Here is a 25311-nt window from a genome sequence, read left to right on the forward strand (position 1 = left end):
AGTCTGGCCAGGGTTGTATCAATCTTATTAATTCTTTCAAAGAACCAGCTTCTAGTTTTGTTGATTTGTTCTATTGTTTATTTGGTTTCTATTTCATTGATTTCTGCTCTGATCTTCTCCTGCTGGGTTTAGGCTTTCTTTGTTGTTCTTTCTCCAGCTCCTTTAGGTGTAGGGTTAGGTTGTGTATTTGAGACCTTTCTTGTTTCTTGAGAAAGGCTTGTACTGCTATATATTTTCCTCTCAGAACTGCCTTTGCTATGTCCCACAGATTTTGAACCGTTGTGTTTCTGTTATCATTTGTTTTCATGATTTTTTTCAATTCTTCTTTAATTTCTTGGTTGACCCATTCATTCCTTAGTAGGATGCTGTTTAGTCTCCATGTATTTGGATTCTTTCCAAATTTCCTCCTGTGATTGAGTTTTAGCTTCAGAGCATTGTGTTCTGAAAATATGCAGGGAATGATCCCAATCTTTTGATACCAGTTGAGAACTGATTTATGACCCAGGATGTGATCTATTCTGGAGAATTGTCCATGTGCACTAGAGAAGAATATGTATTCCGTTTTTTTGGGATGGAATGTTCTGTATATATCTGTGATGTCTATCTTGTTCAGTGTGTCATTTAAGGCCTTAATTCCCTTGTTGTGTTTTGCTTGGATGATCTGTCCATTTCAGTGAGGGGGGGTGTTAAATTTCCCTACTATTAGTGTACTATTGTCAATGTGTTTTCTTGATTTTGTTATTAATTGGTTTATGTAGTTGACTCCTTTCAACTTAGGGACATAAGTATTTAAAATTGTTAAATCTTCCTGTTGGACAGACCCTTTGAGTATGATATAGTGTACTTCCTCATCTCTTACTATAGTCCTTGGCTGAAAATCTAATTTATCTGATATAAGTATTGCCACCCCAGCTTTCTTTTGATGTCCATTAGCATGGTAAAATGTTTTCCACTCCCTCACTTTAAATCTGGAGGTGTCCTTGGGTCTAAAATGAGTTTCTTGTAGACAGCATATTGATGGATTTTGTTCTTTTATCCTTTATGATACCCTGTGTCTTTTGATTGGGGCATTTAGCCCATTTACATTCAGGGTAACTATTGACAGATATGAATTTAGTGTCATTGTATTGCCTGTAAGGTGACTGTTACTGTATATTGTCACTGTTCCTTTCTGGTCTACTACTTTAAGGCTTTCTCTTTGCTTAGAGGACTCCTTTCAATATTTCCTGTAGAGCTGGTTTGGTGTTTACAAATTCTTTTAGTTTTGTTTGTCCTGGAAGCTTTTTAATCTCTCCTATTTTCTTTGCCAGCCTAGCTGGATATAGTATTCTTGGCTGCATGTTTTTCTCATTTAGTGCTCTGAATATATCATGCCAGTTCTTTCTGGTTTGCCAGGTCTCTGTGGATAAGTCTGTTGCCAATCTAATATTTTTATCATTGTATGTAACAGACTTCTTGTCTTGGGCTGCTCTCAGGATTTTCTCTTTGTTGCTAAGACTTGTAAATTTTACTGTTAGATGATGGGTGTGGACCTATTCTTATTGATTTTGAGGGGGGTTCTCTGTGCCTCCCGGATTTTGATGCTTATTCCCTTTGCCATATGAGGGAAATTCTCTCCAATAATTCTCTCCAATATACCTTCTGCTCCCCTCTCTCTTTCTTCTTCTTCTGGAATCCCAATTATTCTAATGTTGTTTCATCTTATTGTATAACTTATCTCTCCAATTTTCTCCTCATGGTCCAGTAGTTGTTTGTCTCTCTTTTGCTCAGCTTCTCTATTCTCTGTCATTTGGTCTTCTATATCACTAATTCTCTCTTCTGCCTCATTTATCCTAACAGTAAGAGAGACCATTTTTTATTGTACCTCAGTAATAGCTTTTTTTATTTCAACTTGGTTAGATTTTAGTTCTTTTATTTCTCCAGAAAGGGCTTTTATTTCTCCAGACAGGTTTCTCTAATATCTTCCATGCCTTTTTTGAGCCTGGCCAGCACCTTGAGAATCGTCATTCTGAACTCTAGATCTGATATATTACCAAACTCCATATTGATTAGGTCCCTGGTCTTCAGTACTGCCTCTTGTACTTTTTTAGTTTTTTTGTGGTGAGTATTTCTGTCTTGTTATTTTCTCCAGATAAGACTATATGAAGGGGCAAATAAAATACTAAAAGGGTGGCAATGACCCCAGTAAAAAATGCTTTATCCAAATCAGAAGAGACCCAAATCATGAGGGGGGAAGAAATGGGGTAAAAAGAAGTTCAGACAAAAAAAATTTTAAATAAAAAAAAGAAAAATATAAAAAAGAAAAAATATATATTAGACTGGTGAATAAAACAGGGTCACCCACTTAATTTGGAGAGTATTTTGGTCTCTTAGAAGAAACTACCTCCCAAAATTTTAAAGAATGAAAAATATATATAAGGCTAAATACGATGAAGGGGTGGAATATGACTATAAAGATGAAATTTTTTTTTTAAATTTCTAAAAAGGGAGTTGATAAAATAAGTTGGTTGGGAGAATAATGAAAAAGAAAGTGGAGAGAATTTGCTCAGACTGGAGACTAGAGCAAAGCCCTGTGCTAGATTTAGGGTATATTTTGATCTATTAGAAGTTGTATCCCACATTTTTTTAGGAGAAAAAACCCATGTGTATACAAAAAATAAAGTTAGATACAATGAAGGATAAATGTGACTATAATAATGAAGGTTCAAAAAATATTTTTTGAAAGGTATTGTTAAGATAAACTAGCCAAAAACGTTAAAAGAGGAAAGGGTAAAAGTTAAAAAAAATTAGCAGAAGAAAAAATAAATTAAAAAAATTAATTAACTTTGCAAAACTAAAGAATCATGGGGAGAAAGCCATGAATTCCATGCTTTGCTTTCTCCTCCTCTGGAATTCTGCTCTTCTCCTTGGTAAGTGAGCTTGGTCATGGCTGGATTTCTTGCTAATCTTCTTGGGGAGGGGCCTGTTGTAGTGATTCTCAAGTGTCTTTGCCTGAGGTGGAATTGCCCCGCCCTTACCAGGGGTCAGGCTAAGTAATCTGCTAAGGTTCACTTTCGGGAAATTTTGTTCCCTGAATGCTTTCCATAGAGTTCCAGAGGACGGGAATGAAAATGGTGGCCTCCCAATCTCTGGCCCGGAGGAGCCAAGAGCTCGGGGCCCCACTCCTCTGTGAGCCCTCAGAGAAAAGCGCTCAATCACTCCCATCTCCCTGGCCTCCGGCTGCATTCTGAGCTTACCCAGCCTGTGACCAAGCATCTCTGTCTCTGGCACATAGCCCCACCTGGAGTCTCTGAACTCCACAGATCCCTGAGCTCTTCCAGGGATGTCTCCCCAGATCTTGTGGGGTCCTTGCTCACAGAGCAGTGGCCTGTCCCACGGATCATGATAAAGTAACCCTGAGTTACAAGCTCTCTCCTCAGCTCTATCTTTGTAGCCAGCTTCCCTGCTCTAATATCTGTGTGCTCTGCAACACTCAGACACCCCTGACCCTTCTTTGACCCTGCAGGACCTGAGACCACGCTGTTCCCATGGGAGCTTCACCCCACTTTATCCTCTGGAGTGATGTCCTTCTGTGGAGCAGACTTTTAAAAGTTCAGATTTTGGGTCAAGATGGCGGGGAAGTAGGAGGAGGCACCATTTCAACCTATATCCTAAAGTGAGCTGATTACCTACCAAAGAACTCTGACCACCCATGAAATCAGCCTGAGATCAGAATTATACATGTCTGGATCTCTACAGGAGCAGAAGTGGCAGGTAAAGCAGACTGGGAGCGTTGGACTGATATTGGAAGATAAACAAAAGGGGGATGGAGCCACCAGAGGTGACCGATTGGAAAGTAACACCCCAACACGAGAGTGCCCTACATCTGCGGACCAGCATTAACTTGGAGTCTGGTTGAAAGCACTCAAAAAACAAAGAGCAAAGGATCGCGGGGGAGGGAAATGGTGGGAACCTGGGCAGTTAGGGTCAGGGACCTAAGTCCCCACCCAGGACAGCCTCCCCTGGCGCTGAGCCAGAGAGAGTGCGGCGGAGAAATCAGGTCTCTGTCCCTGCGCCACCAGTGCACCTGACCCGCCAGCGCGCCTGAGAACGAGTGGGGTCTGGCTCCTGTGACGGGCTGGGAGCCTGGCCAGACGGCAATCCTGAAATGCACGTGTCCCACACCCTCCCTTGGGAGAGGTGCTCATAGGTGCTAGCCTGGAGCTCTGGCATCCAGAAAAAAAAAACATTCCCAGCCTGGAACAGTGGGAAAATCTCAGTGTGCGATCTCTGCTCGGAACCTCTCTGGCGGTCTGGAGCTGCTTAGACAGCCACCACTGCCCTGGTATTGGGTACAAGGAGGAGCTCCTGCATCCCCAGGGACAGTGACTCAGAACTGACTCTGCCAGCAGCTCTGCAGAACATTCTCTGAGAGGGAGGTCACGGTGCAGTTTGCTCTCCTCTAAACCTCCAAAAACCATCAAAAGCTGTCAAGGCGAGAGAAAACAGATGAAAGAACATAAAAACCCCCAGAGAACAAAAGCCTGAAAAAAACAGTTTCCTCAGAGCCCACCCCCTTGAGGGGAGTGGGAGGACCTAACTCAGGGAACATCTTTGTCTGAAAACCCACGTGGCAGGCCCCTCCCCCAGAAAACCAACTAGGAAGGAAGAAAAAAAAAAAAAAGACTACAAGAGAACAACCACCACTACTTCATAAATACGACTTTTATTTTTAACTCTTTACCAATATTCTGGTTCTTTTTTTTATATACATACAGATAATTTTTTAACCTATTTACCATCACACTGAGATGTCCAGTACATCAAATTCTTTAATAACCTTCTAACCTGACCTTTTTGATACATACACCCGTGTTTTTCTTTTGCTTTTCTATTTTTTAAATTTTTTTAAATTTTAACTTAGTTTAGTCTAGTTTATTCTTTTTTAATTTTTATTTTCTACTATACATATAGAGTTAAACTTCAAGGTAATCCCCTTTCCCCAATCAATGACCCCTATAGGCAAACCAGTTTCTAATACTCCTGTAACTAAGGAAAGTTGAGTCCCTTAACAAAAACATCAAGATACATTCAGGAAGAATCAAGATAAACTTCCTCACCCACACTGAGAATTTATAACCACTCTCCCAATTTTTCCTTCTGTCAGTGTTTCTGTGAATTTGTGTTTGTCTTGATAATATATAAATCTTATACTTGGGGTTCTTTCTGATGAGGTTCTTCCCTTTTTTTTTGCTTATATATATATATTTTTTTCTCTTATCATATACTTTTATCAGTCTTTTTGTTTGTCTGTTTTTGTTTGTATATTTCATAAATCTTACCTTGTGGCCCATTTGGGCTGAGCCTTCTCTTTTATCTTCCCTTTTTTTCCGTCTCTCTCTCTCTCTTTTTTTTCCTTTTTTCTTTCCCCTTTTTTTTCTTTCTTATTCTCTATTTCTTTTTCTTTTATTTTTTCTCTCATTCGGGTGGGGAACCCTGATTGCACGGAAGCGTTCCAGGGTGCACCTTGACTGCACCACAATCAATAAGTCCAGCTGCATCTGTTCAGTCATCTCTTACCAAAATTACTAGGAGGAGGAATATCCAACAGAAGAAAAATACAGAGGATGGGCCTTCTGCAACAGAGCTAATGGCTATCGACATAGACAATATGTCAGAAAAGGAATTCAGACTAACAATTATCCAGGCAATAGCTAGGTTGGAGAAAGCCATGGATGACCAAACAGAATTGATTAGGGCAGAACTGAAAGCCACCAGGGATGATGTTCACAATGATAGGGCAGAACTGAAAGCCACCAGGGATGATGTTCAAAATGCTCTCAATGAGTTCCAATCCAATCTAAATTCTCTAAAAGCTAGGGTAACTGAGACAGAAGATAGAATTAGTGATCTGGAGGACAAACAGATAGAGAGAAAGGATCAGGAGGAAGCCTGGAACAAACAGCTCAGAAGCCATTAAAACAGAATCAGGGAAATAAATGATGCCATGAAACATTCCAACGTCAGAATTATTGGAATCCCTGAAGGGGAGGAAAAAGAAAGAAGTCTAGAAGATATAGTGGAAGAAGTTGTCTATGAAAATTTTTCCAATCTCATGAATGGAAAAAACATTCATGTACTAGAGGCAGAGAGATTTCCTCCCAAGATTTTAGATTCTCGAAAGTCCTCTTGACACCTTATAGTTAAAATGAGGAATTATGTTTCACGACAGACCCTCTTAAAAGCAGCTAGGACAAAGAAGCTCCTTACATACAGAGGAAAGCCCATTAGAATAACATCAGACCTTTCCACAGAGACCTGGCAAGCCAGGAAGGGCTGGCACAATATATTCAGAGTACTAAATGAGAAGAACATGCAACCAAGAATACTCTATCCAGCAAGACTGACATTTAAAATGGATGGAGAGATAAAGAGTTTCCAAGACCAGCAAGGCTTAAAAGACTATGCAACCACCAAGCCGACACTGCAGGAAATATGAAGGGGGGTCCTATAAAAGAGAAAAAATCTTAAGAATATCATTGAACAGAAATATAGAAACAATCTACAGACAGAAAGACTTCAAAGGTAACACGATGTCAATAAAAACCTATCTCTCAATAACCACTCTCAATGTGAATGGCCTAAATGCGCCCATAAAATGACACAGGGTTGCAGATTGGATAAAACGACAGGACCCACCCATATGTTGTCTACAAGAGACCCATTTTGAAACTAAGGATACACCCAGACTGAAAGTGAAGGGATGGAGAAGCATCTTTCATGCCAATGGGCCTCAAAAGAAGGCCGGGGTAGCGATTCTCATATCAGATAAATTAGATTTTAAACTAAAGACTGTAGTCAGAGATACAGAAGGACACTACATAATTCTTAAAGGGACTATCCGCCAAGACGATCTAACAATTGTGAATATCTATGCCCCCAATATGGGAGCACCCAATTCCATAAGAAAACTATTAATCAAGATAAAGAGTCATATTGATATGAATACAATAATAGTAGGAGATCTTAATATGCCTCTCTCAGAAATAGACAGATCATCGAAGCAGAAAATTAATAAAGAAATAAGAGCATTGAATGAAACATTGGACCAGATGGACCTCATAGACATATACAGAACATTCCACCCTAAAACCACAGAATGCTCATTCTTCTCAAGTGCACATGGAACCTTCTCCAGAATAGACCACATACTGGGTCACAAAGCAGGACTCAACCGATACCAAAAGACTGACATTATTCCCTGCATATTCTCCGATCACAATGCTTTGAAACTGGAACTCAATCACAAGGAAAAGTTCGGAAGGAACTCAAACACCTGGAACCTAAAGACCACCTTGCTGAAGAATGCTTGGATCAACCAGGAGATCAAAGATGAACTTAAAAAATTCATGGAAACCAATGAGAATGAAGACACCTCGGTCCAAAACCTATGGGATACAGCAAAGGCGGTTCTAAGGGGGAAATACATAGCGATCCAAGCCTCCCTCAAAAACATTGAAAAATCCAGAATACACCAGCTGTCTCTACACCTTAAAGAACTGGAGAATCAACAACAAATCAAACCAACTCCACACACAAGAATGGAAATAATCAAGATTAGAGCAGAGATCAATGAGGTAGAAACGAGAGATACAGTAGAACGTATCAATGACACTAGAAGTTGGTTTTTTGAAAGAATCAATAAGATCGATAAACCATTGGCCACACTAATCCAAAAGAAAAGAGAGAAAGCCCAAATTAATAAAATTATGAATGAAAAGGGAGAGATCACAACTAACACCAAGGAAATAGAAACAATCATCAGAAATTATTACCAACAGTTATATGCCAATAAGCTAAGCAACCTAGATGAAATGGATGCATTCCTGGAAAGCGACAAACTCCCAAAATTGAACCAGGAAGAAATTGAAAACCTGAATAGACCGATATCTAGTAATGAGATTGAAGCAGTGATCAAAAACCTCCCAAAAAACAAGAGCCCAGGACCTGACGGATTCCCTGGGGAATTCTACCAAACTTTCAAAGAAGAAATAACACCAATTCTCCTGAAGCTGTTCCAAAAAATGGAAGCAGAAGGAAAACTTCCAGACTCTTTTTATGAAGCCAGCATTACCCTGATCCCCAAACCAGGCAAAGACCCTACCAAAAAGGAGAATTTCAGACCAATATCACTGATGAATATGGATGCAAAGATTCTCAACAAGATCCTAGCAAACAGGATCCAGCAGCACATTAAAAAGATTATCCACCATGACCAGGTGGGATTCATCCCTGGGTTGCAAGGTTGGTTCAACATTCGCAAATCAATCAATCTGATAGAACACATCAATAAGAGAAGAGAGAAGAACCACATGGTCCTCTCAATTGATGCAGAAAATGCATTTGACAAAATCCAGCATCCGTTCCTGATGAAAACGCTTCAAAGTATAGGGATAGAGGGAACATTCCTGAACTTCATAAAATCTATCTATGAAAGACCCACAACAAATATCATCCTCAATGGGAAAAAGCTTGCAGCCTTCCCGTTGAGATCAGGAACACGACAAGGATGCCCACTCTCACCACTCTTGTTCAATATAGCATTAGAAGTCCTAGCAATGGCAATCAGACAACAAAGAGAAATAAAAGGTATCCAAATTGGCAAGGAAGAAGTCAAACTCTCTCTCTTCGCAGATGACATGATTCTTTATATGGAAAACCCCAAAGACTCCACCCCCAAACTACTAGAACTCATACAGCAATTCAGTAATGTGGCAGGATACAAAGTCAATGTACAGAAATCAGTGGCTTTCTTATACACTAACAATGAAAATACAGAAAGGGAAATTAGAGAATCGATTCCATTTACTATAGCACCAAGAACCATAAGATACCTGGGAATAAACCTAACCAAAGAGGTAAAAGACCTGTACTTGAGGAACTACAGAACACTCATGAAAGAAATTGAAGAAGACACAAAAAGATGGAAGACCGTTCCATGCTCTTGGATTGGAAGAATAAACATTGTTAAAATGTCTATACTGCCTAGAGCAATCTATACTTTTAATGCCATTCCGATCAAAATTCCACCGATATTTTTCAAAGAGCTGGAGCAAATAATCCTAAAATTTGTATGGAGTCAGAAGAGACCCCGAATTGCTAAGGAAATGTTGAAAAACAAAAACAAAACTGGCGACATCACGTTACCCGATTTCAAGCTTTACTACAAAGCTGTGATCACCAAGACAGCGTGGTACTAGCATAAAAACAGACACATAGACCAGTGGAACAGAGTGGAGAGCCCAGATATGGACCCTCAACTCTATGGTCAAATAATCTTCGACAAAACAGGAAAGAATATACAATGGAAAAAAGACAGTCTCTTCAATAAATGGTGCTAGGAAAACTGGACAGCGATATGTAGAAGAATGAAACTCGACCATTCTCTTACACCGTACACAAAGATAAACTCGAAATGGATAAAAGACCTCAACGTGAGACAGGAATCCATCAGAATCCTAGAGGAGAACATAGGCAGTCACCTCTTCGATATCAGCCACAGCAACTTCTTTCAAGATATGTCTCCAAAGGCCAAGGAAACAAAAGCAAAAATGAACTTTTGGGACTTCCTCAAGATCAAAAGCTTCTGCACAGCAAAGGAAACAGTCAACAAAACAAAGAGGCAACCCACGGAATGGGAGAAGATATTTGCAAATGACAGTACAGACAAAAGGTTGATATCCAGGATCTATAAAGAACTTCTCAAACTCAACACACACAAAACAGATAATCATATCAAAAAATGGGCAGAAGATATGAACAGACACTTCTCCAACGAAGACATACAAATGGCTGTCAGACACATGAAAAAATGTTCATCATCACTAGCCATCAGGGAGATTCAAATTAAAACCACATTGAGATACCACCTGACACCAGTTAGAATGGCCAAAATGAGCAAGACAGGAAACAACATGTGTTGGAGAGGATGTGGAGAAAGGGGAACCCTCTTACACTGTTGGTGGGAATGCAAGTTGGTGCAGCCACTTTGGAGAACAGTGTGGAGATTCCTGAAGAAATTAAGAATAGAGCTTCCCTATGACCCTGCAATTGCACTGCTGGGTATTTACCCCAAAGATACAGATGTAGTGAAAAGAAGGGCCATCTGTACCCCAATGTTTATTGCAGCAATGGCTACGGTCGCCAAACTATGGAAAGAACCAAGATGCCCTTCAGCGGATGAATGGATAAGGAAGATGTGGTCCATATACACAATGGAGTATTATGCCTCCATCAGAAAGGATGAATACCCAACTTTTTTATTTATTTATTTATTTATTTTTATTTGTTTATTTACAGCATAACAGTGTTCATTGTTTTGGCATCACACCCAGGGCTCCATGCAGTACGTGCCCTCGCTATTACCCACCACCTGGTTCCTCAACCTCCCACCCCCCCCCGCCCCCCGCCGCCCCTTCATAACCCTCTGGTTGTTTTTCAGAGTCCATAGTCTCTCATGGTTCATCTCCCCTTCCAGTTTCCCTCAACTCCCTCTCCTCTCCATCTCCCCATGTCCTCCATGTTCTTTGTTATGCTCCACAAATAAGTGAGACCATATGATACTTGACTCTCTCTGCTTGACTTATTTCGCTCAGCATAATCTCTTCCAGTCCCCTCCATGTTGCTACAAAAGTTGGGTATTCGTCCTTTCTGATGGAGGCATAATACTCCATTGTGTATATGGACCACATCTTCCTTATCCATTCATCCGCTGAAGGGCATCTTGTTTCTTTCCACAGTTTGGCAACCATAGCCATTGCTGCAATAAACATTGGGGTACAGATGGCCCTTCTTTTCACTACATCTGTATCTTTGGGGTAAATACCCAGCAGTGCAGTTGCAGGGTCATAGGGAAGCTCTATTCTTAATTTCTTCAGGAATCTCCACACTGTTCTCCAAAGTGGCTGCACCAACTTGCATTCCCACCAACAGTGTAAGAGGGTTCCCCTTTCTCCACATCCTCTCCAACACATGTTGTTTCCTGTCTTGCTCATTTTGGCCATTCTAACTGGTGTCAGGTGGTATCTCAATGTGGTTTTAATTTGAATCTCCTTGATGGCATACTAGACACTTATTAAAGGAATTTTAATTTGTTTCCTAACAAGATGAAAATGAAAGAAATAACACCAAAAGAAAGTATACTTTCATTTATTTATTCCAAAATAAATCATCAAATCTAGGATGATACTGAATTCAATATGCACCACATGTCCCACTAAGAAAGAAAAAGTGCCACCAACTAAACTATGACATGCCATCAGTGGTAAGACACATTTCCATTTTAAACTCTATTTTAAACTATATGCAATGGGGGGAAATGTACATCTTAGGATTAATGAAGCACAGTGATAACTGAATGCTTAATCTTTCCTTGTATTGTTCTTAAGATCCTTATTCTCAAAGAACTAAGATTCTAGTGAAAGGAGATAGAGAGGGGATAAATAAATTAAAACAGAAGTAAAGATAAGTTCAGCTTGTGATCTGTTCCATAAAAGAAATAAATATAGAGAGACTACAGAGAGGACTTGCAAGTAAATCACAGGAATAGTCATGACTAGATTTAAAAAACAATTATGTGTTCACTAAGTTATCAAGCAATACTTCTATATGGGGGATGTTGAGTCACTATTGTTGGATAACTTCACAAGTATTCTTGTTTGCAAAGACAGGTGATGGGACCAGAATGTGCATTCACACACACTTTTAGGAGGAGTGACTTGCCAAACCAGGCATAAATCCTGTGCAGGCACAATTCTGTAAGGTGTGTGCTTGCCTGGTCTTCTTAATCAGGGCAGCATAGTAACAGCATGTGCCAGTTGGGGTCAACTGGATTTGGTACCACTCCTAAACAATACCTAAAGAATTCTTCTCAACCCTGGACTTTATAAAGAAAACAGGAGTATTAGCTGAGTGGGGCTGGACTCACATGAAGGGACAAGCTGTATATCTAAAGAGATGGCATGCATAGATACATACAACAAATCATAAGTGTCATAATGAGTATAATATGCTTTAGCACTTAGCCTAGAAAGGACCTACCATGGTGTTTCCTGAAATGGGGGCCATGGTGGTCCATATGTTCTTTATGATATTTTAAAAGCATGTCATATCAGTTAGGATCCCATTTGGCTGGAATTACAGAATGCCATCTAAAAGCTGCAGCACATTACTTGTCTCATATACGAAGGGTCTGGAGCAGCAACGAGGCTGCAGAAGCACCCCCTGGGACCCAAATGATTTCTTTACTCCACTCTCAGCATGACAGCCTTCACCTTCTCACTTGTCTCCTCTTGGTCTCAGTATGCTTGCTGCATCTCATACTTATACTTCAGGTGGAAAGAAGAGTGAAGGATGAAGGGGTGAAGTGTTTTCTCCTGGTCATGCTCTGCCATTTCATTTTAGGGGGAACATGGCCCAGAGGCTTCTGTCTGCATTTCATTGGCAGTATCTCATCTCCACACTTGGCTGCAATGGACACTGGAAAATGGGAACATTGCCACCCAGCACAAACTTGGGTTCCCCAGGTATGAAACAAAGAATGGAATTTGGATAGCAAATAGGTATTTCTGCCACATATGTTTTCTTTAGGTGGTAATTTTTAAAATCCTCATAATGTAAGCATTTTCTGGATCCTATTATGACCGATGTAAAGCCAACATAAAATTAATAAGCATGATCAGACTTTACAATTGTCACAGACTAACAAGAATAGAATGAGGACTGTCCTTTTTTTTTTTTAAGATTTTATTTATTCGACAGAAAGACACAGGGAGAGAAGAAACACAAGAGGAGGAAGTGGGAGAGAGAAAAGCAGTCTTCCTGCTGAGCAGGGAGCCTGATGTGGGGCTTGATCCCAGGAATCATGATCTGAACCAAAGGCAGACGCTTAACAGCTGAGCCACCCAGGTGCCCCAGAACAAGGACTGTCTTAACATTTTCAGACATGACTGAATAAGTAACACATAATTATTTATTAAATAAGCTTTTTCGTGTTAAAGATTGGAAGAGGCTCTGAGAAGTTAGGGTACTTGCTCCAACAGTACTGAGCTAGCTGGTGATGAATCTCTGAGTCTTTTAGCTTCTTGGTGCCCTAGTACACTGATAGACCAAACATATCCACGGTCATCTCATAAAAATCATCAGTGTACCTGTCTGTCTTGAGCATTATCTAGTAAGCAATTTGTGTCTTACTCAAATTGTAGTGACAACACTTGAATAATAGCCGTTATATGAATTTTGGAAACAGACTTAAGCTAGAGTATAGTAATTTACTCTATGTTTCTGATTCTAGACCATAACACTATAAAATGTTTATGAAAAGGTGGCAGTGATGCTGGCAATAGTGGCTGGTGGGCAACAAAAATCATCTATCTTCAAATATCTTTACTCTTTGCTTTTTGTCCTAAACTCCTCAGGGAGATGTTATATTTGATACTTGGGCCTTGTCTGAGGTTTTAGCCATCTTAAGCATAATTTCTAGGCTTTTTCGTGAAAGAAATTCTTCCCTGAGTGACTCATATAGGCATAGATGTTCTACCAAGTCAGAGGTCGGATCAGACTTTGCCCTTCATTTCACACTATGACAGAGATGAAACTCAGTTATTTGCTACAGTGGCCTGTCCCTACTGTAGCTGCTTACTGGATATTTGTTGAATGACCAATTAGCTACATCTTATAAACATAATCATTTGGCCTGGGTGTGGAGAGGACTTGGGAGTAGTACTCTTGAGAGACCAGAAAGCTATATTCTTCAAGTACAGAGATTCAGATTGGGCAGACAGAAATGGATAGAGTGTTTGCCCCATGTTGGGCATTCCACCATTTTTTTAAATGAATGAATTTAGATATGAGACTTACACAGAAAGACACAAACATTTGATTTATTTCTTTGATCAGAATTAATGAATATCTCTTATACCTGAGTTGTGTCTGTCTCCCTCAAATAGTTTTCATGACTAAACCTGGTAGATAGGTTAAGGCAATTTTCCTGAGGAAGCAACTATGGCCAGACAGAATTAGGGGATACTCAGAGCAGATAGGCAACCTTCTGGGTGTCCCTGATGTGCTTATTCCTAGAGTCAGCTAAGTTTCTCATTTAAAGCCCTTTCTCAGGGCTCGGGAATGGGGGAGAAGAGTGGAGGTCTGAGGATGCCTATCATGCTTCATGGTTTTGCAGAGACTGATGGCATTCTAATTTGCTCTAGAACCCATTATAGTTACTGCTGGAATCCGCTTCATGGTGCACTCCAGTCCATGGCATGGGGAGAATAGATAACGCTGGTGGGTGGATTTAATGGCTGCAGGAAACAATTTTTCTAGAGAAGAAAAAAGTAGTTTAGTTTTAAGAGAGTTCCTCTCTTGTGGTGAGTTATCAAGCTCCTATTCCCAGCTCTATGACTCCTTCCTAGGTTGCCATTTTCTTTAGAGCTTGACACTTACCTGTAGAGATACATAATTTCCAAAAAATTTGAAGTCATGTAGGGAAAATAAAACTACTTTGATAAATGGAATTAGAGGGGAAGATGAAAATATAGATAATTCTTATCTTTTAAACATTTTCTGGTTAAATGTTTATAACAATTAGCAAGTTTGAGAATACAAATTTTCCTCTTACTCCCTGAACTCTGAGCCTTTTGAACCATCTCTTGTTTTTAGTCTTTATAAGAAGTTAAGAAGCTGCTATTATTGCTAGTGGCTGCTCTCTATCAGCTCTTAGAGGCCTGGTGTGGAGGGCAGAAACTATCCACCAACCTGGAGCAAGAGTGTCTGAATTTTCTTTTTTTTTTTCCTTTCTTTTCTTTTTTTTTAAGATTTTATTTATTTATTTGACAGAGATCACAAGTAGGCAGAGAGGCAGGCAGAGAGAGAGGAGAAAGCAGGCTCCCTGCTGAGCAGAGAGCCCAATGCGGGGCTTGATCCCAGGACCCTGAGATCATGACCTGAGCCGAAAGCAGAGGCTTAAACCACTGAGCCACCCAGGCGCCCCAAGAGTGTCTGAATTTTCATAGTGATCCACATAATTAGAAATCCACTTGTTCGTGTAACAGTGAAGTCAAGAGGGTTCTCCCTCTACCAGTAAATACTCAGTGTGACTCACATGTGTATCAAGTACTTATAGAGGCTATTATTCTCATTTTCCTCTTGTCAGACATTCATCAGAGTGTTCTAGTTTCATAGTGTGACATAGAATGTTCTAGTTTCATAGTGTGATTCTGGTGGAATTAAACATGAACACCCCAACTGAATAATGCATTCTTTTTGACTTAAATCACACTTACAAATTGATCCCAAGCTATGGGTTTGCCTCTTGGGGCAGAGGTCAGTGCCCAGTAGCATCAAAGACCAAAAGATTTAATGAGGCTTTAATGACCTGAGTGAGCTGGCTCATCATGTAAGCTGCCACTTGTTAAGATTTCAATGGGAACTGAATTCTTAGGTCAGGATGGCCAAAAAGGACCAGCCCTTCCCTATCCAGCAGAAGTCAGACCTTGAAGGCTTAGGTCTTAGACCAAAAGTCAATACGAGCAAGCAACAAGCCTGGCATAGAGTCTTTATTTTCTCTTGTAGAAACAATGGGGCCCCTCAGAGGACAAAACATACCTAGAGCCCCGCTGTGAGAGCTCTCATCCATTGTCTCTCCAATATAGAGTAGCCATGCTCATAAAAATCTACTCAAACCTGGTTTTAAAAAATCTCCTGCAGAATTTCAGAGTGGGTGGTAATCAAAAAAAAATAAAATAACATCATTTTTGAGATGAGTGGGCCATTCAAAATGTTTCTATTTCGTCCTCTCCTCTTACTACCAATTTCTTGTATTTTTATGAAAATTTCCAAATTTTTATATCTATTCATACATAATGGTTTATGCTTTTTTCTAGCTCTCACCATGCCTTCCTGTATTTGTGCTTTTATTTTCCTCTTTTTGTCTGCTTTATCTTCCTCCATACTCTCTTCCCCTTCCCTCTGTCTCTAACACCTTACTCTCTTCCTTAGTTCTGTCCTCACTTTTTATGCTTCTTGCTCCTCTCCTTTCTCCCCATCTATCTCTCTCTGTCTTTCCAAAGCTCTGTATAGGTTTCCTCACTTCTGACAATTTATCATGCCTCAACTTCTCATGCCCACATCTTCCTCCTCAGATACCCTTTTTCCTATAATGACCTTCACATTCCTGGGCCAATACTCACCACAAAGAAGCCAAGTCCAACCAAGAGTGAAACTGCCACTGTGGTGGCTGCCAGGGAGATGAGAATTATTCCGACAGGTGTCAGCCGCCTAGTGGGTTTCACTGAGGTTACTGAATCTGTTCCCTCAGGGCGAGTGTCTGGATGTTTACTGGTGTAGTGTTTAGTGGTCCCCGGGTCTGCAGTAAAAGAGTCCTCAATGGTCCCCACCTCTGCAGTGGTATGGTCATTGGTGGTCCCCAGGTCTGCAGTGGTATGGTCCTTGGTAGTCCCCAAATCTACAGTGGTATGATCTTCTGTGGTCTCCCGGTGCACAGTGGTATAATTCTTGGTGGTCCCCGGGTCTGCAGTGGTATGGGCCTCGGTGGTCCCCACGTCTGCAGTGGTATGGTCCTCCATGGTCCCCGGGTTGGCCGTGGTATACTCCTCTGTGTTTCCCATGTCTGCAGTGGTGTAGTCCTCAGTGGTCCCCATGTCGGCAGTGGTGTAGTCCTTGGTGGTCCCCACATCGGCAGTGGTGTAGTCCTCGGTGGTCCCTACGTCTGCAGTGGTATAGTCCTCAGTGGTCCCCGGGTCTGCAGTAGTGTAGTCCTTGGTGGTCCCCAGATCTGCAGTGGTATAGTCCACGGTGGTCTCCAGGTCTGCAGTGCTCCTGCAGTGCACCTCAGTGGTCCCTACATCTGCAGTGGTATAGTCCTCGGTGGTCCCCACATCTGCAGTGGTGTAGTCCTCTGCAGTGGTATAGTCCTCGGTGGTCCCCACATCTGCAGTAGTATAGTCCTCGGTGGTCCCTACGTCTGCAGTGGTATAGTCCTCAGTGGTCCCCGGGTCTGCAGTAGTGTAGTCCTTGGTGGTCCCCAGATCTGCAGTGGTATAGTCCACGGTGGTCTCCAGGTCTGCAGTGCTCCTGCAGTGCACCTCAGTGGTCCCTACATCTGCAGTGGTATAGTCCTCGGTGGTCCCCACATCTGCAGTGGTGTAGTCCTCTGCAGTGGTATAGTCCTCGGTGGTCCCCACATCTGCAGTAGTATAGTCCTCGGTGGTCCCCACGTCTGTAGTGGTGTAGTCCTCTGCAGTGGTGTAGTCCTTGGTGGTCCCCAGATCTTCAGTGGTATAGTCCTCGGTGGTCCCCACGTCTGCAGTAGTGTAGTCCTCGGTGGTCCCCACGTCTGTAGTGGTGTAGTCCTCTGCAGTGGTGTAGTCCTCGGTGGTCCCCAGGTCTGCAGTAGTGTAGTCCTTGGTGGTCCCCAGATCTTCAGTGGTATAGTCCTCGGTGGTCCCCACATCTGCAGTAGTGTAGTCCTCGGTGGTCCCGGGATCTGTAGAGGTGTAGTCCTCAGAGGTCATAAGGGGTTCAGTGTAGTCGTCAGTGGAGCTTAGGCTCAGGTTGTCACTGGTATATTTTTCTCTTGTCTGTGAGTCATCAGGGCTGCTCAGTGCATTCTTAGTGGAAACATTTTGGCTTGTTCCTACTCAAAAATAATCTCTTTTAATGTGGATCTTTGATAGCCTATCATCATCTGCTCTGCTTAATAGTTTTCAGTAGTTATCCTTCCCTTTTATATGGCCGGTCTCCCCATAAAATATGGTTGGAGTTATTCAAGTTAAGGGTCATCTGGTATTTTAGGTTTAATTCTGATAAAACATATTCCACAAGGAATCCCTTGGCTCTACAATATGCAGTTCCCAGAGCTAAGCCATAACCTTAGAATGTCTGTTCACCAGCCTTTGATTCTGCTTTCTGCAGTTCTGGTCTCTTTCTGTGGAACACTAAGACTGATTCTTTCTCCACGTCATTCCCCCTTCCACTCCCATCCTCAGAGTTAGTAGTTCAGCAGATTGGATGTTCTTATTCCACGTTTGTATGTGTTGCCCCTCATCTAGTTATGTCTGGGGTAAACAAATGAGGCAGGAGATGTGATTCATATTAGAGATTAAATTCAGGTCATGGCTTGGTATATGATTTTGAATGAGACAGTTCCTGGTTCTATTCTGAAGCTGAAGTGGCAGGATTGGAAGCAGGTGAGATTCAAGTTGGTTTGGGGGTAGCATGACTCATGAGGGATTGTGTGAGCTGATTGAGATTGACAAGGGCATAAGTAGAAGGAAGACATGAAGCCTCTGCACCTCCCACTGCCCCCACCTGCAGGGCATCAGGCCTGGGAGTATTTATTCATATGAATAAATGCAGCTTACATGGCATAAATTTTGGAATTTTGGGTCCTCTGTCCAAAAGAATTCCTTCCTATCTGCTGCTGATTCCCAAAATTCCCTAATAAAGCTCACATCTTTTATTTTTTTTTAAAGATTTTATTTATTTATTTGACAGAGAGAGATACAAGTAGGCAGAGAGGCAGGCAGAGAGAGTGAGAGGGAAGTAGGCTCCCCGCCGAGCAGAGAGCCCGATGCGGGACTCGATCCCAGGACCCTGAGATCATGACCTGAGCCGAAGACAGCGGCTTAAACCACTGAGCCACCCAGGCGCCCCTCGCATCTTTTATTTTTAAGAATTAAAATTCTTAAATTAAGAATTAAATACTTAAATTAAGAATTAAATAGGATTTAATGGGATTAAATTTAATAGGATTAAATATTTAGTAGAATTAAAATAGGAAAACTTAAAAGTATAAATGATCAAAAGCAGATCATTTCCTTAAAAGATGGTATGAGGTGGAGCTCCTGGATGTCTCAGTCATTAAGCATCTGCCTTCAGCTTGGGTCCTGATCCCAGGATCCTGGGATTGAGCTCCACATCAGGCTCCCTGCTCAGTGGAAGGCCTACTTCTCCCTCTTCCACTCCCCCTACTTGTGTTCCCTCTCTTGCTGTCCCTCTCTTTGTCAAATAAATAAGTAACATCTTAAAAAAAAAAGAGGGTGTGAGAAAGAGAATGAACAGGACCCTTGGAACCCTGCTTCCCTGTGACAGAAGGTCGGGGGCAGATAGCAGGGTCTGGAACTTCTTAAAGTTCATTCACTTATTGCATAGCTTTGCTTAAGACTGGCCCTGCCTGAGTCCTAGGATGATTTTTCTCCATAGATCCCAACCCCCATTTCTGAAGTCCCTGAGGAGCTTTCTATTTTCTCCAAAGTTAATTCACTCACCCAATTCTGAACCCCCAAGAAGAAGGAGTAGCAGGAGGAGGGATGTGGCAGAGCAGTTTCTTCTTTTCATCTCAAGAGAATTCACATGGGCTGGAAGGCAGGGTGCTTTTTCCTCGCTCCTTCCCTCTACTATATCTCTTTTCTTCTTAAGCCTGCAGTGGCTGTGGAATTTATATATACTGCTGCCTAGAGAATCCAGGACTCCCTGTCTTCCTCCTTGCAGGGAGGAGCAGGCTGCCCCTTTACTTTCTGTCAATCAAGGGGAAAAGTCTCTAATAGAGTGGAGTGGCAGGGGGGAAGAGAGATCTTACAGGTGCAAACAGGGCCCAGAGCCCAGATTTGAACAGTAACAGGATAGCAAAGCTTGTTGGCATGAGTGGCATCATTTTTTGGTGCGGAACCCTGGGTGAGAGCTGTTCTCGACACAATGTCTTTGTGCTCAGAGAGGGCTTCTTGCCCACAGGTGGGAGTGGTAAGGTGGGGGGAGGCAACGAGTGTATAAGCCAGGTCTGCTTGGGGGCTAGTGCATGGTGACAGGAGAGCTAGATGTCAGAAGGTGTAGAGCACCTTTGTCCTTAACAGAAAGGAGTGGCATTGATGAGGGGACATAAACGCCTAATCTCAGTATCTGAAAACTACCTCTTTTCTCAGTCATCATCCAAATCCTTTTCATTGGCTTATCTGCAGCCTACAAATTTATTTCCTTGTTCCTACTATTTGAGTGCTACCAAGATTTTCTCAATTACTAGATGAAACTAGCTCATCTCCAGAGGTTCTGTCAGGCCTGGAGTGAGAATGCCCATATTCCTTCCTTCTGTCACTTACATTCAGATTCCCCATGGCACATACTCATCAGGTCTCCATAGGCTCCTGAAATCTATGACAGTTTCTCACTTTCTTTGTTTTTCATGATGACATCTTTGCTTTTGGTTTTAATATTTATTTATTTTAAAGAGAGAGAGTGCCCTGGGTTTATAACAAAACAAAACAAAACCAAACCAGGTGATTTTATTTACGCACACAAGCACTCCCATCAACTATTCTTACTAGTTCAATTATCTTGTGTGTGTGTAGGAGAGAATGCCCCATTCTGCTCTCTTTGAAACTTTCAGGTATACAATACAGTATTATCACCTATATAGTCACCACACTATACATTAGCTCCTCAGACCATATTCATCTTATAACTGAAACTTTATATCCTGTGATTCAAATCACCTCATTTCTCCAAATCCTCAACCCAGGGAAACCACCATTCTATTCTCTGGTTCTATGAGTTTGACTTTTTTGGATTCCACATGTAACTAAGATAATACAAGATTTGTCTTTCTGTGTCTAGCTTATTTCAGTTAGCAGAGATCAGTGTTAATCCCACTATATGGCTTCATTCTCCAGAGAAACTTGGTGTCAGGTTGGTTGATTGCACTGAACCTCGTCCAGCCTAAAGGAAGTAGTGATTTGTCCTCATTGAAATAGGTATTTGCCACCCTGCAGACAAAGCTTCCAACACCACCACTGTCACTGGGCTTATTTATCACTGCATTTCCCCAGCCATATCTTCTGAACAAGGAAATCATAATACTGCCAGAAGAAGTTTTCAGAAGATACTTTTTCCTTTTTTAAGTCGGGGTGGAACTTACACACACTATAAAGTGCACAAATCTTATGTGCACATTTTAATGAAGTTTTATTTACGTATACACCCATGTAATCACCATTCAGACAAAATACAGGACATTATCATATCCCCCCCACACACCCCCCACACAAGGTTCATTATGCCTTCTCCTGGACCTGTTTTTTGAATTGCATGTGAATGGAATGACGTAGTATGTACTCTTCTGTTTCTTTCTTTTTTTTTTTTTAAAGATTTATTTATTTATTTATTTATTTATTTGACAGAGAGAGATCACAAGTAGACAGAGAGGCAGGCAGAGAGAGAGAGAGAGAGAGGGAAGCAGGCTCCCCGCTGAGCAGAGAACACGACGCGGGACTTGATCCCAGGACCCCGAGACCATGACCTGAGCCGAAGGCAGCGGCCCAACCCACTGAGCCACCCAGGCACCCCTCTGTTTTTTTCTTTTATTCAACATTATGTTATGGGGTTCATATGTAATTGCATGATTTAGTAGTTCATTCTTTTTCCACTATTAAATAGCAATCATTGTATAAACATCTCATAATGTATTTACCTATCTTAATGTTAATAGACTTTGGATAATTGCCAGCTCAGCACTATTTTAAGTAAAGCTGCTATGAGACATGTCTTTTGGTGGACAAAGGCATTCATTTCTTTTGGATATATTTACTCAGGATTAGGAGTTTTGGGTCATAGGATACACTTGTATTTAATTTTAGTGTTGCCATTTTCTCAAAAATAATTGTATCAATTTATACTCCCACTAACAATATTTAAGAATCCAGTTGTTCAACATCCTTGCTAATACTCAGTATTATCAGTTATTTAAATTCAGGGGTATAGCTCAGTGGCAGAGCATTTGACTGCAGTTATTTAAATTCAAGTCATTTGGTATATCTTTGGTGGTATCTCACTGTGGTTTTAATGTTCATTTCTCTGATAAAAAAATAATATTGAACACCTGTCCAAATGTTCACTAAGCATTTTGATATACTCTTGCTAAATATTTATCTAATCTTCTGCCCATTTTTAATTGCTCTGTTTTTTCTTACTGATTTGTAGTGTTTTTTATATTCTAGAGATGAGTCTTCTGTCAGATGTAAGTAGTACAGTATCCGATCCCGTCTTTGGTTTTCCTTTTCATTCTCTTACAGATACATTCTGATACTGGACTTCAGTGAAATACAAATCATCAAACTTTTCTTTATTGTTAGTGTTTTTTTGTGTCTTATTTAAATATCTTTACCTACCTCAAAGGCTCTTCAAGGACTTTTTAAGAATTAAATGATGATGTATTTTAAAGTCTTCTGGGACAGCACCTGGGACATAGTAAGCCATTAAAAGAGAAAACAACTTCATGAAAACCAAAGGAACACATAGGAAAACAAGAAGCCTATGGTCTTGATAATATATTTATTGCATGCTTTTGTTCCTTAGAAATGTGTGGTAGCATTTATAGCACCCTGAGGAAACAGGGATGAGAAACAGTGACCATGACTTGGATGGTGGGAGATGGGAGAGAAAATGTCCTAAGGATGGTAACTATGACTCCCTATAGTAGAGTCTGAGACTCAGGTAGAACTCAAGAAAGCTTTAACTTGAAGTCATCTCCAAGCCTGGAAAAGCTGTGCATCTCCTCCAAACCCAGTCTCTGCTTGATTTTTCCCAATGTTGATCAAGGTCTCTGAGATCTTTTTACTGGTCCTTTTCTTGATCTTTAAACTTACTCCTCGAGAAACTTTTTGTGCTCCTTTTAAGTTTTGTTTTTTTTTTAATAAGGCTGTGTACAACATGGGACTAATTCACAACCTTGAGATCAAAAGTCATAGACTCTATCAACTGAGCTAGCTAGGATCCCCCCTATTTCTTTTTTTTTTAAAGATTTTATTCATTTATTTGACAGACAGAGATCACAAGTAGGCAGAGAGGCAGGCAGAGAGAGAGGAGGAAGCAGGCTCCCCACTGAGCAGGGAGCCCGATGCGGGGCTTGATCCCAGGACCCTGAGATTATGACCTGAGCTGAAGGCAGAGGCTTAACCCACTGAGTCACCCAGGCACCCCCCCCATATTTCATTTTAATCATTCCATGATCATTCTTTTCTTCTCCTCCATGATGCCCTCCTAATACTTTCTTTTTCCATAATGTTTTCCAAAATATTATCCAGTCTATTATAGTCATAGTCTATGAATATAGTCTATGGCAATGACTATGACATAGTCTATGACTATAATAGACTGGATAATAGTTTTTCCATAACTTTTTCCATAATATTATCCAACCTGTGGCCACAACCACCTTGTCCTGCTGTGGCTTCCTGGGGTCTTCTTCTGTGGCCCACTTCATAGCTTCCTTAGTGGCCTCCTCTGTGATCCATTTCATGGCTGTTGTAATGGCCTCCTCTGTGTCCATGACTCCTGCCATGATTCACTGTGGCTCAATATATGGCCCACATCATGGCCCACTTTGTGTACAAAGCCACGTGCTCCTCCATGGACCAGTTCATTTTCTAGGCTATAGAACAGGCCAGAGTCCAATTCTGAGTCCAGGTCCAGACCAAGGCCAAAGCTATAGTCATGAGGTTAGTAAGTGCCACTACTTATCAGGGGGAAGAAAAAGTTCCTCTAAAGGAGAAAAAAATGAATATTATAAAATTAATTTCTCTTCTCCCTTATCCCCAAATTTATCTCATATCCCTTATCTCCCTTTATCATCTTTTTCATGGTCAAATTTTTACTTTCTAGATTCATTGATTTTCTCCTCTCTTTACCATCTTTATTGTGTCTTTGTCTCTCTCTCTCTGTTGTTTCACAATCTTTATGAGTAAACAGCTTTCCTTGTCACTTTATTTTTTCTTAAAGATTTTATTTATTTTTTAAAAAGATTTTATTTGAGAGAGAGAGCATGCAAGAGAGCACAAGCGGAAGGAGGAGCAGAGGAAGGAGGATAAACAGACTCCCCACATTGCAGAGGGCATGACATGGGGCTTGATCTGAGGTGAAAGCAGATGCTGAAGGCAGATGCCACCCATGTGCCTTATTTATTTATTTATTTATTTATTTATTTATTTATTTATGAGATAGAGTGTGTAAAGGGGAGAAGGGAGAGGGACAATTAGACTAGACTGTGCTGAGCACAGAGCCTGACATGGGGCTCTATCCTACAACCCTGAGATCAGGACCTTAGCTAAAATCAAGAGTCAGTTGCTTAGTTGACTGAGTCACCCAGGTCCCCCACCTGCCACTTTATTAGTACATCCTTTGCAACATGGTGAAGTTATGTGCTGTTGGACTTTCAAGACAAAAGTGAATCCACATCCTTATGTGAAACTATGGAGACTCACCTAGAAGACACAGCCTGTTAGTCATCTAAGGAACTGAGGACAGGTGCCCTCAGACAGTATTCACACAGAGCCTTGGGAGTATAGGCATGGACTCCAGGATCAAACCAACTTGGGTTAGAGTCCCAGATCTGCCCCATACTACATGTGCTGGGACAAATAACTAAGATCACAGAGATCACAGAGCTCCAGGCTCCTCACCTGTAAGGGGGATATAATATTCCATAGGACTGTAGAGCAAATTAAATGAAATGATGCATTTTAAACACTCAGCTCTAAGCCTAGAACTTAGTAAAACCTCAATTAATTTAGTTCTCATTATCTGTTGATTTTTTAAATTAACATATAATGTATTATTTGTTTCAGGGGTACAGGTCTATGATTCATCAGTCACACAATTCACAGCACTCACCATAGCACATACCCTTCCCAGCCCCCCCACTCCAGCAACCCTCAGTTTGTTTCCTGAGATTAAGGGTCTCTTACAGTTTGTCTCCCTCTCTGGTTTCATCTTGTTTAATTTTTCTAATTTATCTGATATAAGGATTGCCACCCCAGTTTTCTTTTGATGGCCATTAGTGTGTTAAATTGTTTTTCACCCCCTCACTTTCAATCTGGAGGTGTCTTTGGGTCTAAAATGAGTTTCTTTTGGACACCATATTGGTGGGTCTTGTTTTTTATCTGTTCTGATACCTGTGTCTTTTGATTGGGGCATTTAGCCCATTTACCTTCAGGGTAAATATTGAAAGATATGAATTTAGTGCCATTGTATTGCCTGTAGGGTGACTGTTACTGTATATTGTCTCTGTTCCTTTCTAATCTGTTGCTTTTTGGTTCTCTCTTTGCTTAGAGGATCCCTTTCAATATTTCCTAAAAGGCTGGTTTGGTGTTTGCAAATTCTTTTTTTTATTTGTCCTGGAAGCTTTTTTTCTCTCCTTCTATTTTCTTTGACAGCCTAGCAGGATATAGCATTCTTGGCTGCACAGTTTTCTTATTTAGTGTTCTGAATAAT

General features: G+C 41.0%; 1 protein-coding gene across 1 annotated transcript in view; it reads right to left on the reverse strand.

The window, feature by feature from the left end:
• LOC123942234 (mucin-12-like) overlaps positions 1-23383 on the reverse strand; it is a 40652-nt gene extending 17269 nt beyond the window's left edge. The window contains exons 1-2 of the mRNA XM_046006102.1: positions 23242-23383; positions 16224-17689 (exon numbers count right to left, since the gene is read on the reverse strand). Of these exons, the coding sequence (XP_045862058.1) occupies positions 16224-17689; positions 23242-23383 (1608 nt within the window). The remainder of the gene's footprint in view (positions 1-16223; positions 17690-23241) is intronic.
• Positions 23384-25311: the final 1928 nt, after the last annotated feature.

Source organism: Meles meles, chromosome 5, assembly GCF_922984935.1.
Source record: "Meles meles chromosome 5, mMelMel3.1 paternal haplotype, whole genome shotgun sequence".
NCBI classification, from domain to species: Eukaryota; Metazoa; Chordata; class Mammalia; order Carnivora; family Mustelidae; genus Meles; species Meles meles.